This window comes from Myodes glareolus, chromosome 15 (genome assembly GCF_982192425.1).
Source record: "Myodes glareolus chromosome 15, mMyoGla1.1, whole genome shotgun sequence".
NCBI classification, from domain to species: domain Eukaryota; kingdom Metazoa; phylum Chordata; class Mammalia; order Rodentia; family Cricetidae; genus Myodes; species Myodes glareolus.
In genome coordinates, this window is record NC_142040.1 from 22,095,261 (window position 1) to 22,108,924 (window position 13,664).

At 38.6% G+C, this 13,664-nt stretch overlaps 1 protein-coding gene across 1 annotated transcript in view; it reads left to right on the forward strand.

Annotated features, from left to right (window-relative positions):
• Window positions 1–12,912, forward strand: part of Tbca (tubulin folding cofactor A) — a 55,860-nt gene extending 42,948 nt beyond the window's left edge. Inside the window, exons 2-4 of the mRNA XM_048455948.3 lie at window positions 1,828–1,933; window positions 6,913–6,999; window positions 12,646–12,912. Of these exons, the coding sequence (XP_048311905.2) occupies window positions 1,828–1,933; window positions 6,913–6,999; window positions 12,646–12,726 (274 nt within the window). The 3' untranslated portion in view covers window positions 12,727–12,912. The remainder of the gene's footprint in view (window positions 1–1,827; window positions 1,934–6,912; window positions 7,000–12,645) is intronic.
• The last annotated feature ends 752 nt before the right edge of the window (window positions 12,913–13,664 follow it).

Here is a 13,664-nt window from a genome sequence, read left to right on the forward strand (position 1 = left end):
CAGAATAAATTTATGTTTAAGTCTTAGCCTATGCTAGCCTAACTCCACAGGAAACACAGAGTGCAGAGGGTATTGTTGTTGCCTTACCATGCTTTAAAGACCTGTGAATTTGGTCAGGCATGGTGACTCATGCCTTTGATCAACACTTAGGTGGCAAAGGCAGGTAGATCTCTTGAGTTCAAGACCAGCCTGGTTATACATAGCTGTTTTAGATATGTCAGAGATATAATCTAGTTAAACTATAAAAATCAAATTATGTTTAGAAATACACTTTAAAATCTCTATTGCCATGTTCTCTATGGGTGTTCCCTTCCCTTACAGGTTGGATTAGAATTAAGCAAGTCAAATGGAGGCTTGCTTTTTAATGTGGTGGAGGCAGGAAACTTTTCTTTGCTGTATGCGTTGGTTGCTTTTCTATTGCTATGAAGAGACACCATGAACATGGTAACTTATAAAAGAAAGCATTTAATTGGAGACTTGTTTACAGTTTCAGAGGGTTAGTCCATTGTCGTCATTCTGGGGAATATGGCAGTAGGCAGGCATGGTCTTGGAGCAGTAGCTGAGAGCTTACATCTTGTCTACAAATTAGAGGCAGTGAGGTGAGGGAGATAGAGAAACTGGGCCTGGTGTTTTGAAACCTCACAGCCCACCCAGGTGAAACACCTCCTCCAACAGGCCACACCTCCTGATCCTTCCCAAAACGGTTCCACCAACTAAGACCAAGCACTCAAATACATGAGCCTCCTTGAAACATTCTCATATAAACCACCACACTGTACTGTCCATAGAGGGATGCTGCTGTTGTTGTTATATTATTTGTTAGGGTTTCTACTTCTGTGATTTAAAAAAAAGGCCATGACCAAAAGCAACTTGTGTAAAGGGTTTATTTTATCTCACATGTCCTGGTTGACATAGTCCATCATGAAGGGAAGTCAGGGCAGGAACTAATGCAGAGGCCATGGATGAACACTGCCCACTGGCTTACTCCCATGAGCTTGCTCTGCTTGCTTTACTATAGCACCCCGGACCACCAGCCCTGGAGTCGGCCCGCCCACAGTGGGCTAGGCCCTCCCAATATGGGTCACTAACTAAGAGTGTCCTACATGGTTGCCCACCACAACAATTGACATTCTCTTCTCAGATGACTCTAGCTTGTGCCAAGTTGACATAAAAGCTAGCCAGCATAATCCTTTTTTGTTAATCTTGATTTAACCTGATTTTAGGGGCATTGGATTATTTATGGCTAATTGGGTTTTTGTTTTGCATCCTTCCTTATTACCAGAGCCCCCTGATCTGTACCTTTTCTTGCTTGAACATTATTTGTGCTGGTTTGTGTCCACTAATTGTCTGTGAGAGAGCTACCTTTAAATTACCTATTCTAGTTTCTTGCATAAGGAAAGGCCAACATAGAATTAAGTTCCCCGTGGGTAGTAAGCAAGGCTTTTGTTGAAAATAATAAATCTCATCTTTCCTTGAAATTCGGTATTTTTTTCCCTAATAAACTTAAGTGTACGCACACTATATTCTTTAAGGTACATGTACAAAGTTTTAGAAAACATACCAATAAAACAGAAGTATAGAAGTGTTAGTTCCTACCTGTACATCGCAGGCGCAAGAGTAGGCTTCCTTCTTCCTGTCAGAGTGCTGTGTTCCGTGCATCACACTCAGCTTCACCCAGCACAAGGCTCTCACCTCTGTGGCTAAAAGTAGCTGCCCTGTCTTCCCTATCCATGTTGTATTTTAACTGTGCTTTGTGTTTACATAGTTTCTTTGTTATCATTTAGAGAAAAAAGCTAATTCTCTAAAACAGTTTTGGTTTCTTTATAGATTGGTCAAAGAAAAAGTGATGTATGAGAAAGAAGCAAAGCAGCAAGAAGAAAAGATTGAAAAAATGAAGGCTGAAGATGGTGAGAACTATGCCATTAAGAAGCAGGTAAAGCAACACTCGGGAACTGATGTGGTCTTTGCCACGGCCCTCAGAGAGGGGCCGTTCTCTGTGGTGTGCGAGGCTGAGGCAGGATGATCACTGCAAGTCTCTATGCACTAGAAACCCTTTCCGACAGACAGGAAAAAAGTAAAGCTCAACAAAGACAGAAAGCAGAAACTTAAGTGAAATGACTGCAGCAGGTCACACAGCATTCATGTGTTTGAACACAAGCACTCCATTGTTGCTCTCAACCGTGAACCCCGCAGCTTTTCCCCTTCTGAGGAGTAAATATAAAATTAGATAATACAATAAGTATAATTACATCTTTAAATTCAGAAATAGCTCCCCAATTAATATGAAGACCACCAAAATTAAATAATATTTCTCATAATTTGACGCAGACCAGATGGCCATCCAGTGAATGGATAATGGAAGTGTGCTGTAAGTACATAGTGGAATAGTTAGTGCTCATCTCAAATTAGGAAGAAGTCATGAAATTTGCAGGAAATGGACTGATAGGGTTCAGGTGGTGTATGTAAGTTTTGAGGAGTGGAGTCTGTTGCTTTCAAGTTGTTAGTATTGTAGTTGTCCCTGGTACCTCTCATTCTTCATTGGCTACAGGAGCTGTTTGGTTTTGCTTTTGGTTACTTCTACCTACTTCACTTGGTCTTGCCAGAATTGCATCAACTTTTTCTTTTCTTTGTGTTTTTCTTATTTGTAATTTTGTCAATGTGTACTTTTATCTTTTATAACCACATCATTTCCTTTGATGGTTTTAAGTTTATTTACTGCCTCTTGTTTGTTTTTCATTGTTATGAATTTTTTTTTATTTTGGCTTTGTTTTCGTTTCATGACAGGGTTTCTCTGTGTAGCCGTGGCTGTCCTGGAACTTCTTAATTAGACCAGACTGGCCTCTGCCTTTAAGTGTTGGTATTAAGTGCTGCCTCCTTTCCTATATTTTTAAGATAACAACATAGATTTGAAAGCATTTAACTGTGCTGCTGTGAGCATTCAGGTCTGTGGCTGTGCCTCTCAGCACTATTTTAGATCTGACTGCATCCCACAGCATTATTTTGGCTTCTGCCTCCTAAGTACTAAAGGTGTGTTCCAACACTGCCCAGCTGACTGTTCATTTATAAGGGAGATTCTCTCTCAGTTATCAACTCCAATTATATGGCATCGTGTTAGAGCATGCACTGTATATGATTGCATGTTTGGTAGATTTCTGTTTTGTTTTCACTGCTGTTGGACTCCGGATGTGGTCTGTGCAATGCTTCACAGGACTTAAATGCATTTGCATTCTCTTTTGTTCTTGCTAAGATATGGTGATTTTTTTTTCTTTTTTTCTTTTTTTTAATTTATTTTACATCCTGACCACAGTTTCCCCTCCTGCCTCTCCTCCCGATATGGTAGTTTTTGGTTTTGTTTTTAAAACAACATAGCTTACTTACTGTGCTGGTATCTAGTTCTTTCCTATCTTTGCTCATTTTTGTCTATTGTGTCTATAAATTGTTGAATGTAAGTATGGAAATCCCCATTTATATATGTTCCTTTGTGTGTTTATGTGTTCAGTTCCCACACAGGATGGTATGTGACCTTGCTGTGCTTATGTTATGATACTGTGGCCTCCTTCTGATCTGCAGCAGTCTGCACTGTTCATGGAGCCGGTTGTTATCGTTAATGCTCTCCATCTTTGTCCATGCTTTTGTTTTCTGTTTTTACATCTGAAGTGAATTTCTTATAGCTGGCATATGATTGTGTCATCTCCATGCTTTAGGTGGTATGTTTTCACCAGCGACATTCATGACAGTTGTTGGTGTATCAGAGTTTACACTGCCTCCCTTTTCCCCTCAGTGTACTCAGCAATAACCAGGCAAACACAAGTCGAATGGATTCCTAATGTTAACACCCTGCCACTGTGTAAAAAGAGAAGACTTACTATTGTCATAGTAATTTCTAGAGCTCCTTCTGACATACTAATATGAATATCATTGACTCCAGAGATGGCTGACGTTATTCTATAGGCTGTTATAGCTTACAGGTCTAGCTCATCCTTGGTTACAAGATATGGCTCACCAAAGAAACCAGAAACCTTAGCCTAATCAGTTACTAAACAACTCACCCTTGCCCACATTATTTCATAGACTTCTTCCTGTGATGAGAAAGGAATTCCTATCAGTTGGAATGTTTCCTTTTCAATGTTTATGTTTGATCATAAAAGAAATTAATCAACTTTTAGGCTCTGCAGTCTATAGTTACAAACCAAGCCTTACCCCAACTTCTATTTTACCAAAATAAATACCCCAAAAAGTTATAACTTGTTTTAAAATCAATTTCACATTAGTGGGGCTGGCACTCTGTGGAGTTCCCTTAAGGTTCCTTATGTACCCCAATGACTAAGCCAAGACCCTGATTTTCTCTCAGCTATAATGTAGTAAGCATTATAATAAACCATTTATTTAGGTCTTCTAAAGAAAGGTAGCATTCCAAGGAAGATACTGTGAATGAACAGTACTCATTTAGTTAAATTGGGTATTTGGGAATGTCTTAGTATAATCATGGCTCAGATGCTGTTGTTAGTTCCTGGTACCAAAATCCCAGAAAGTGCCACTCACTAAGTTCCACTCCCAGTTGAAAAACTGTTCCCAAATGATAGCTGCTGGGAGAAAGACAGTCAGTTCTCTCCAGTGGACTGAGACGTCCAGGGCAGGCTCCATTCTCAGGAGTAGTTGGCCAACACAAATTGGCTCCATGGTTTTTAGTGGTCTTTTTGTTTGTTTTTGAAAAAGTAGAAGAACTTGGCTGGGTAGTAATTTGGGAAGAACCAGAGAGGAGTTGGGCAACAGTTGAATATGATAGTGTACTATATGAAATTCTCAGAGAATAAAAAAAAAAAAGTTAACCCTGACAGTCACTATCATCGCTATAAAGGAAAGCATTCAACTTGTGAATTTGATACAAGAATGGCTTATGGTATCCAGGTTTACAGGGTGTTCCTTTGGCCTTACATGGCAAGTCTTCACTTGAAGCAGTGTCATGCTTCATATTTTCACGTTTATGCTCCTGCATTGGACCAGAGAACGGAGCCTTGTCTTTGCCTTTTTGTCACCCCTGTCCTGGCATCATGTAGGCATGCAGTCAGCCCTTAGTGTTCCTGGATCAGTTGTAGAAGATAGTGCAGTATAGAACCTGTACACATAACTGCTGTATATTTTAATTCGTCTCTAAATTATTTATGATACCAATGTGATGTTAATAGTTGTTATGGTATATTATTTTTAAGGAATAATGACAAAAATACTACAAATATTTAGTGCAGTTTCTTGGGGGGTGTTTTTAAATTTCAGCCCACTGTAGATTAAATCGCAGATGTGGAACCTGTGGCTGTGGTGGCTGAGTGAGAGGAAACTTAGTGAGCAATCAGGGTGGAATACAGGGTGAACTTTTGCCTTGTTTAAGTCAAGCATTCATCTTGTTAGAGTAAAAGAAAATCTAGATCTGTAATACAAAGAGAAATAAAGAATAAAATTATGTTGAATAGTGCTGCTTAAAATTCATTTCAGAAACATTGAAGTTTAGGGGAAAATTGTAAATATACATTTTGACTTGTCATGAATTTGACCTAATTCTTCATATTCATCCTGTTTTATTCCTATAAAGCTGTTTTGTAGGGATTCCACAGGAGAAATCTGAAATGTTCCTGTTGTCAATTTTTCACATAGATTCAAAACAGATAGACAAAAATAGTTTAGTACCATTGATTAAATATATGTTTACCTGAAAGTAAAGTCATGATCCTATACTTGAAATTTTAACCTTATTCGTCAAAGCATTCTAAGTTCAGCCATGTATTTCCACCCAAGAAAGTGGGTGTGGATAGAGAGTATCTGTGTGTTAATGATGTTTTTATTGCAGTATTGCTACAACAGATTGTCAAAGCATGAAGATTCTGGGACCTAGTTAATGTTTCCATTATAGTTAAATATTAGTGCCCTTAAATTGTGTGCATTCTGTTTTATTTCTACTAGGTAATCTTAGCTAATTTTGTACCTATATCTCTGAAAGCTCTTGACCAAACTTTTTTTTTTTTTTTGAGAAAAAATGTTATCACAATAGCTGTCTCTTAGAATAATTTAAGGAAACAAAGCTTTGTACCAACTGAAGAAAAAGTCTTAAATTCAACATCTTGACTATTGACGAAGTTTCCTAGTTTTCTTTTGTGTTTTGATGTGTTACAGTATAGCTTTGAGTGGTAAATTTTACATCCAAAAGCATCCCTCAGAATAGGTGTCCCTGTGGTTAATTCTTCAGTGTCTTCATGAAGAATAGACAAGAACTTCAGATTCAGAGGGCGCCACAATAGTAATTTGGCTCAAACTGCTTGGGGAGAATAATTTCCCTCCTAAACTGAAGCATAAGGATAAGTAATAACTTTTTATGCATGATAAGCATCAAAATATGAACCTGCTGGTCTTTGCTTTTCATTTTTCTTACCTCTGTTTTTCAGTGAGTCCCTCCTGCAGTGTGCACACGATGTGATCAATAACTCAATAACTTCTCTCATGCAGTAATTATCTCCCTGTGATACTATCTGAACACTGTTTTCCTTTATTACCCAAAGATGCAGGGGATATTTATATAACCAGCTGATCCCATTTTAGATAAAGGTGCTTTGTGACAGCAGGGGAATCATTTACTTTAAATAGCCTTCTAAATAAGAACCGAATGAAAAGCTTTGCCAGTTAATTTTCACTTACCATGGAAAGGTGATTGCCAAAAAAAGAGAAAAGCCCCCAAACTTTGTGCAAGTTCTGCTTACAACTTGTACTATGCAGATATTACAGTCAGATAAGCCCAATTTAAATTAGAACATTGAGTCACTTAACATAGTCCTATTTTTCTTTTCCTCTAAATCATTAGTTATATGCCAAGGTGTAAAATTAATACACATTAGTTCTGTCTTCTCGACTTGTCTTTCATTGCAGGCAGAAATCCTTCAAGAGTCCCGGATGATGATCCCAGATTGCCAGCGCCGGTTAGAGGCTGCATATACCGATCTTCAGCAGATACTAGTAAGTAAAGATTTCTCTACCAAAACTTGACTATTTAACACTAGAGCTATTTGAAGAGATGTTCTATTAATTTGCCCTGTGTCTTGGTTTCTTCCCCTGTTGTATGATGAAATACTCTTAGAAAGGTTCATTTTAGCTCAGAATTCCAGGTTATAGCCCTGAGCAGGGAAGTCACAGTGACTGGAGAGAGCTGGTTGCACTGTATCCATAATAGGAACCAAATACAGTGACTGCTTGTGTGCCTCTCTCTCCTGCTTAGGGATGGTCCAGTCCACAATTAGGGTGGGTCTTTACCCATCATCGATACAATCAAGATAGTCAGGGACTGTCATCAGACAACCCCTCGCTGGTGTGCCTAGAAGCTGACCCCTAGCTATTAGGTTGATGCTAGTAACCATCGTACCTTGTGAACCAACATGCTTTTAAATAGTTAAAGAATTTAACTTAGGTTTGTGTTATGACTCCAGTAAATGTTCACTTCTATCTTTTCTGTCTACTTATTTAATTAAATATTTGAGCCATAAAGCTCAAATACATGATACCAGTTTTCATCAGCAATATCTGTTTGGTTTTTGTGCATACTTTTTTTTGACACATTAACAGTGAGCCAACTGTTTAAAATCTGATTTAATTCTATGTCTCAGATTAATTTGGTCCTTGCTTAAAGGATCTGGAATTATTTTAGATTCAGACCGAAACTAAATTGAAAGAAGGTGAGGAAGGTAATGGAGGCAGACCTCTCATGCAGTCCCATCAGTCGGGTAGTGCTGTTATATTACTCTTCCTAGTACAGATTCTTGTGAAACAGTGCTTAGCTGAGTTTATAAAGGTATTGAAGTCTAAGTAACATTGTCTTACTCTTTTTTAACAGACAAGTACACAGCACTGTTGTCTGAGTTCTATTTTTATTGCTGTGATAAAAACACCCTGACAAAAGCAACTTAAGGGACAAAGATCTTATTTGGCTCAAAATTCCCTGCAGTCCCTCACTGTAGGGAAGGCAGGGTGCAGAATCATATTACTTAGATCTGCATTGACGAGCAAACAGCAGTGTACTAACCTGACAGCTAAAGCCAGCCATCACAACTCTACTTCTTGTCTACCTGACATTCAAACACTCACCACCATAGGCTGTGACCTTCTCTACCTTTGGTTCCCAAAGTCTTATGTTTATCTCCTAATGTAAAGTGCAAACCACCCTTAAAAGTCCTTATTATTTTTTAATTTTCTAATATTTTAAAAGTCCAAAATCTTTTAACTGTGAGTCCGTATTAAAAAAAAAAAAAGTTGAGTGCTTTTAAAATGAAATAGTACAGAGTAGACATTCGTATTTCAAAGGGGAGGAACCAGGGCATAACAAGAAATAAACAAACGAACTCCAGCAGAGAAACCCACCAAATCCTGCAGCTCTTTGTCCTACATCTGGAGCTTGTGATGAAATTGGCTGAGAGCCAACAGCTGGAACAGCCTCACACTTCGAGCCCTGTCACCTTCAGCACACAGCCCCACTCCGCACCTGCCGTGCTCCTTGAAGAAGGGCCCGTGGTCCTGGTTGCCTGCCTTCTGGGGTTCCTCTGCAGCTTAAGTCACCTTTACAGATTAGCCTCTTATTATAGGGACTGCCTCTGTGCCACATAGGGCCTGGCCTCAGCTGTTCTCAGTGACCCCCTCATGCTCACATCTTGGTGACTTCAAATCAGATACCACATGGATAGTAGCCAAGTTCTGTTGACAGCCTCTCCCCTTTGGATGCAGCTCTGTCTACCTCTGTGTGCTGAAGGCACACTTTCCTGTGATGTTATTTCCCAGGAAATGGGGGATGCTCTATAGGCTTTCTCCTGGAAGTGAATTTGCCTCTTCTCAAGGTGGAACCTCTGAGTGGTGTGGTTTTGCCTTCAAGACATTCCTTTGATCTCCCAGTGCAGCACAAGGGGCTTCTCTGTGAAATATCCTCTGCCAGACAGATCCGTCCATTGTCTTTATATTTAACTTCAGTCAGATTCTCAGAATAAGAGCAGAAAGAAGCCAGATTCTTGGCCACAATGTCACAGGAATGGCCCCTAGCCCAGTTCTTGAGAGTCCTTCTTTCCTCCATAACTGTACGAGCTAGCCCTCTACATTACATTCAGTTTCCTCAGCATTCTTGTCTGCCACATTCCCAGTAGAATGCTCATTAACCTCTTCTTCCAGCATTGTGTAGATTTTCTAAGCCTTTGTACCAAACACTTTCACGTTCTTCCCACAAGACAGTTCCATTTCCCCAAAGCTGCATGGTCCTGTTTATCACAGCAGCTGCCCTACCTCTTGGTACCAGTTTCTACCTTAGTTTTTGTTTCTTGTTGTGGTAAAATACTGACTAAAAGCAACCAGCTTAAGAAACAAAGAAGTTATATGGCTTACAATTCCAGGTTACATCCAATCAAGGTAGCAGGAACTTGAAGCAACTAAGTCATTTTACATCCATAGTTAAGAGTAAAGAGGAGTGAACTAATGTTTCCCAGTGATTTTTAGATTGTAGACAATCTAGACAGTTTACCATCATACAGCACAGTGACAAACACCTTCCATCCCAGCACTCGGGAATCAGAGGCATGTAGATCTCTATGAGTTTAAGGACAGCCAGGGCTACATAGAGAGCCCGTCTCAAAAACAAACCATCACAACTATCCTACTTTGATTTTTTTTGGAAAAAAAAAATAACCCTAACAAAAAGCTGTTAATATCACTGGGCGAGAATAAGACCACTACCACAATTTTTGAATCAAGCCAAATTTGAATCAAGCTTTATTAAATATTGGCCAGAAAGATGGATACTGGCCAAGTCCACCCAGGATCCTTGATAATGGCCCTGAATTATGTTAGTTAGATGCTAAACTCACCAGGCTATGTACTTCCTACCTGCATACTGCCAGCCTGTGTGTGATCAAACACATCCAGGTTGGGCAACCAGCCTTGTTTACGGAAGTGAAAACAAGGGGCTTGTTATCCCAGCATTCCAGGAAGCTATCTGTCCTTGGGGAAGTGGGACTACAGGTTAGAGGTATTTTTGTTTTATAGCTCTCTTAAACACAGTAATTTAAAACTTTAAAACATAACTTAGCCCTCACAAAGCAACTTCAGGAAGAAAAGGTTTAATTTTGCTTGCAATTCCAGATTATAGTTCATTATTATGGGGAAGTCAAGTTGCAGGAACTTGAAACAACTAGTAATGTCACATACACAGTTAACAGCAGAGAATACACAGCATGCTCTGTGCTTTATGCAGTTCCTCTACTCCTCTGTGACCCAGGACCGCCAGCCTAGAGCACAGTGTCGCCCACAGTGTGCTGGGGTCTCACCACCCTCCGTGGACAGGCCCCAGCCAGCCTAATGGAGATGGTGCCTACGATACTCTTAGGAGTTTCTGAATTGTGGCCAGTTGACAGTGAAAGCTGATTGTCACGATGATCAAGTCATCGTTGCTTTACTTTTTGATAATGGATGTACTCTAGCATTTCCTTTACTAATCTTATTTTTTTAATATTTATTTATTTATTATGTATACAATATTCTGTCTGTGTGTCTGCCTGCAGGCCAGAAGAGGGCATCAGATTTCATTTCAGATGGTTGTGAGCCACCATGTGGTTGCTGGGAATTGAACTCAGGACCTTTGGAAGAGCAGGCAATGCTCTTAACCGCTGAGCCATCTCTCCAGCCCCTACTAATCTTATTTTTAATGTTTCTATTTCCTCTGCTGATATTATTAGATACATAGCTGTATTTTCTAGATAATTTAGGAAAAAGAATGAAATTTGTTTATCACCACATTCTGACTAAATCTATAGGGCAAAAAAAAGGGAAAGGTTTTTATTTTATATATGAATTTTGCCTGGAATTGTCTGAGCCACCTGATATGGTGTTGATTGATCTCTGGTCTTTGGAAGAGCAACAGATCTCTGGCCTACTTTGCCTTCTCTTCAGCCCCTAGAGAGGACTTTTAAATACAGATAAGTCTTCACAATTAAATGAGTGCTAGTTTTTATTCTATTTTAGTATAAGATAGATAAAGTAAGAAATAACCACTGTTAAAATGCTATATAAAAATACCATTTGTATTTCTTAGCAATTTCAATGCTGTTTTTTCTCATGAATCTAATAGCTAATAAAATAAGAGATTGTTTGAAAATGATATGTTTAGATAGTTGTGCTTGAGGTTGAATTAAACTATTACCTCTGCTCTCAATAAACATATTTACTGAAAGAAAACTATTTAAGGTAGTTTTCAGGGTTAAGAAGTTGTTGCCAAACATCTGAATTCAGCTTTTTGTCTGATTGTTCATGTTAAATGCAAACATTATTACCTCGTCTGTTGTTGCAAGGGGCTGCGGGCAGGCCTGCTTTTCATCCTGCCCAGCTCCCGCACGGCTAGCTTAGCCCCAGAAATAATAACACATAAGTTGTATTCGTTTAAATACTGCCTGGCCCATTATCTCTAGAGAGTTAGTTACTGACTAACTCTCATATCTTGATATTAACCCATTTCTAATAATCTGTATAGCACCACAAGCTGGTGGCTTACCGGAAAAGATTCAGCATGTCTGACCTGGTGGCTGGCTCCATGGCGTCTGCCTCATAGCCCTCTTTCCAGCATTCTGTTCTGTTTACTCCGCCTACCTAATTTTCTGTCCTATCAAGGGGCCAAGGCAGTCTCTTTATTGACCAATGAAAATAACACAATAGACAGATAACCCTCCTCCATCAGTCTGTCATAACTAGCTACATCTTTTAATGACCTTGCACAAATTGTTGTCTTTCACTTCATTTAAAAATTAAGAACTAGAGTGGTGGACTCATGTTTAGTTCTCAACATCATATGACAGCTTACAACTAAATATAACTCCCAGTTCCAGAGGATTTAATCTCCTATCCCTCTGGCCTCCATGGGGGAGCAGGCATGCATGTGGCACAAAGATAGATATTCAGGCAAAACACCCATACATAAAAAATAAAAGTAGTATTTTTTAATTACAGTCTTCTATGTGAAAATTTAGACATTATTTTATTAATCTCTTGCTATAATAATGGTTTAGTGAAAGCTTCCTATATTTTTGTATGTAGATAAATTTAATCTTTAAATGTCAGAAAATTAAGGTTGTTAATATTTTGCTTGATGTCGATATAATATACTCACTAGTAAGTATAAAATCCACTCTTCTAATTTGATTGTTCTAAACTTATATGACATCATTAACAGCCTTTGGCATTGAGAATAATTGAAGTATTTATTTTATGATGGATGTTATATTATTAACACATTAGCAACTACTTGTTTTTTTATTTTTAATGCATTGTGAATCATTTTGAAGCATGATGTTGGCCAAGTAAGAATAATTTTAAATTTGTGAGATTTTTATTTAATTGTTTAATGCTAATAATTTTAGGCAACTGTGTTAGTAATTATAACATGAAAATACATAGTATGAGAGTATATGATAAAAAAACAAGGTAACCTCTCATTTCTTCTTTCCCAGGAAGAAAGGAACAGAAGTATGTTATATTTAGAGAGCCTAGACTCCTTTTTTATAATTCTTGGGTTACTTACTGATGTGTATATAAAGTATTGAAATTCCTAAAGGACAAATCTAATTTTGCTGTTTTTCATTTCAGGAAAGTGAAAAAGATTTGGAAGAAGCTGAGGAGTATAAAGAAGCACGTGTAGTTCTGGACTCAGTGAAGTTAGAAGCCTGAAATTTTTCTGTACAGGGTGTTTTTTGCATTAAATCCTGGGGTCCATTCTACAATTTGTTATTTTTGCCACTGCTGTGTTTAGTAATATGAAAATGTGGTTCTTTTTATGCAGTTGCATATATTTTTCTTTGCATAACTTAATGTGTCAAATAAATGAGTTCACCTAATAAAATTGTTTATTTCATACTTTACAAAATTTTTATTTGACCCCTTAGTTAAATGGTTGTTCATTAAATCAGATAGGTGTTTTGAAGAGATATCAGTTTCTGTCTGAAGTTGAAATATTTTGTAATTGTAGATTGGTTTAAAGATCGAGCACATAAACTGAGAGGCACTAGGGAGGAGACCATCTGTGCGGCTGTGGGAAGTCCACGTCCGTGCTGGGCAAAGACTTCTTCACTGTTGCTCACCCCCATTGAGTCTCTGTTAGTGATCCCAGTAAATTCATGCGTTCCCCAGATCAAATTTTGGTGGGCTCATGCTTTGGTATGCCGTTGGACCCTTTTGACAGAGGGTGGACTTGATTTGTGTCTTCCCCAGGAAGGAATTTTAGCAGCATGATGACACCGGCAAATGTGGGCCAGTGTTTCGCTTCCTGTCCTTTTTTTGTTGTAGTATTAGTGATGGACCTGGGGCCTCAGACATGGTAGGCAGGTGCTCTGCTACCCAGTTACATCTCACACTGGAGTGTCTACTTTTTATTCTGAGATAGGTTCCTGTTTCTCAGGTTGCCTTGAGGTCACAATGGAGTCCACAAAGTCCTTGAACATAATATCCGCCTGTCTCAGTCTCCTGATTTGCTGGGCTTACAGACCTTTACTACCAGATGTAGACAAACGGTCTTCATTGACTGGAAACAAGTATCATTTTGTCACGAAGTATTTTTCCTGCAGGATTGTATACCTACTACCAAATCATTTAAGTTTTTTTTTTTTCTA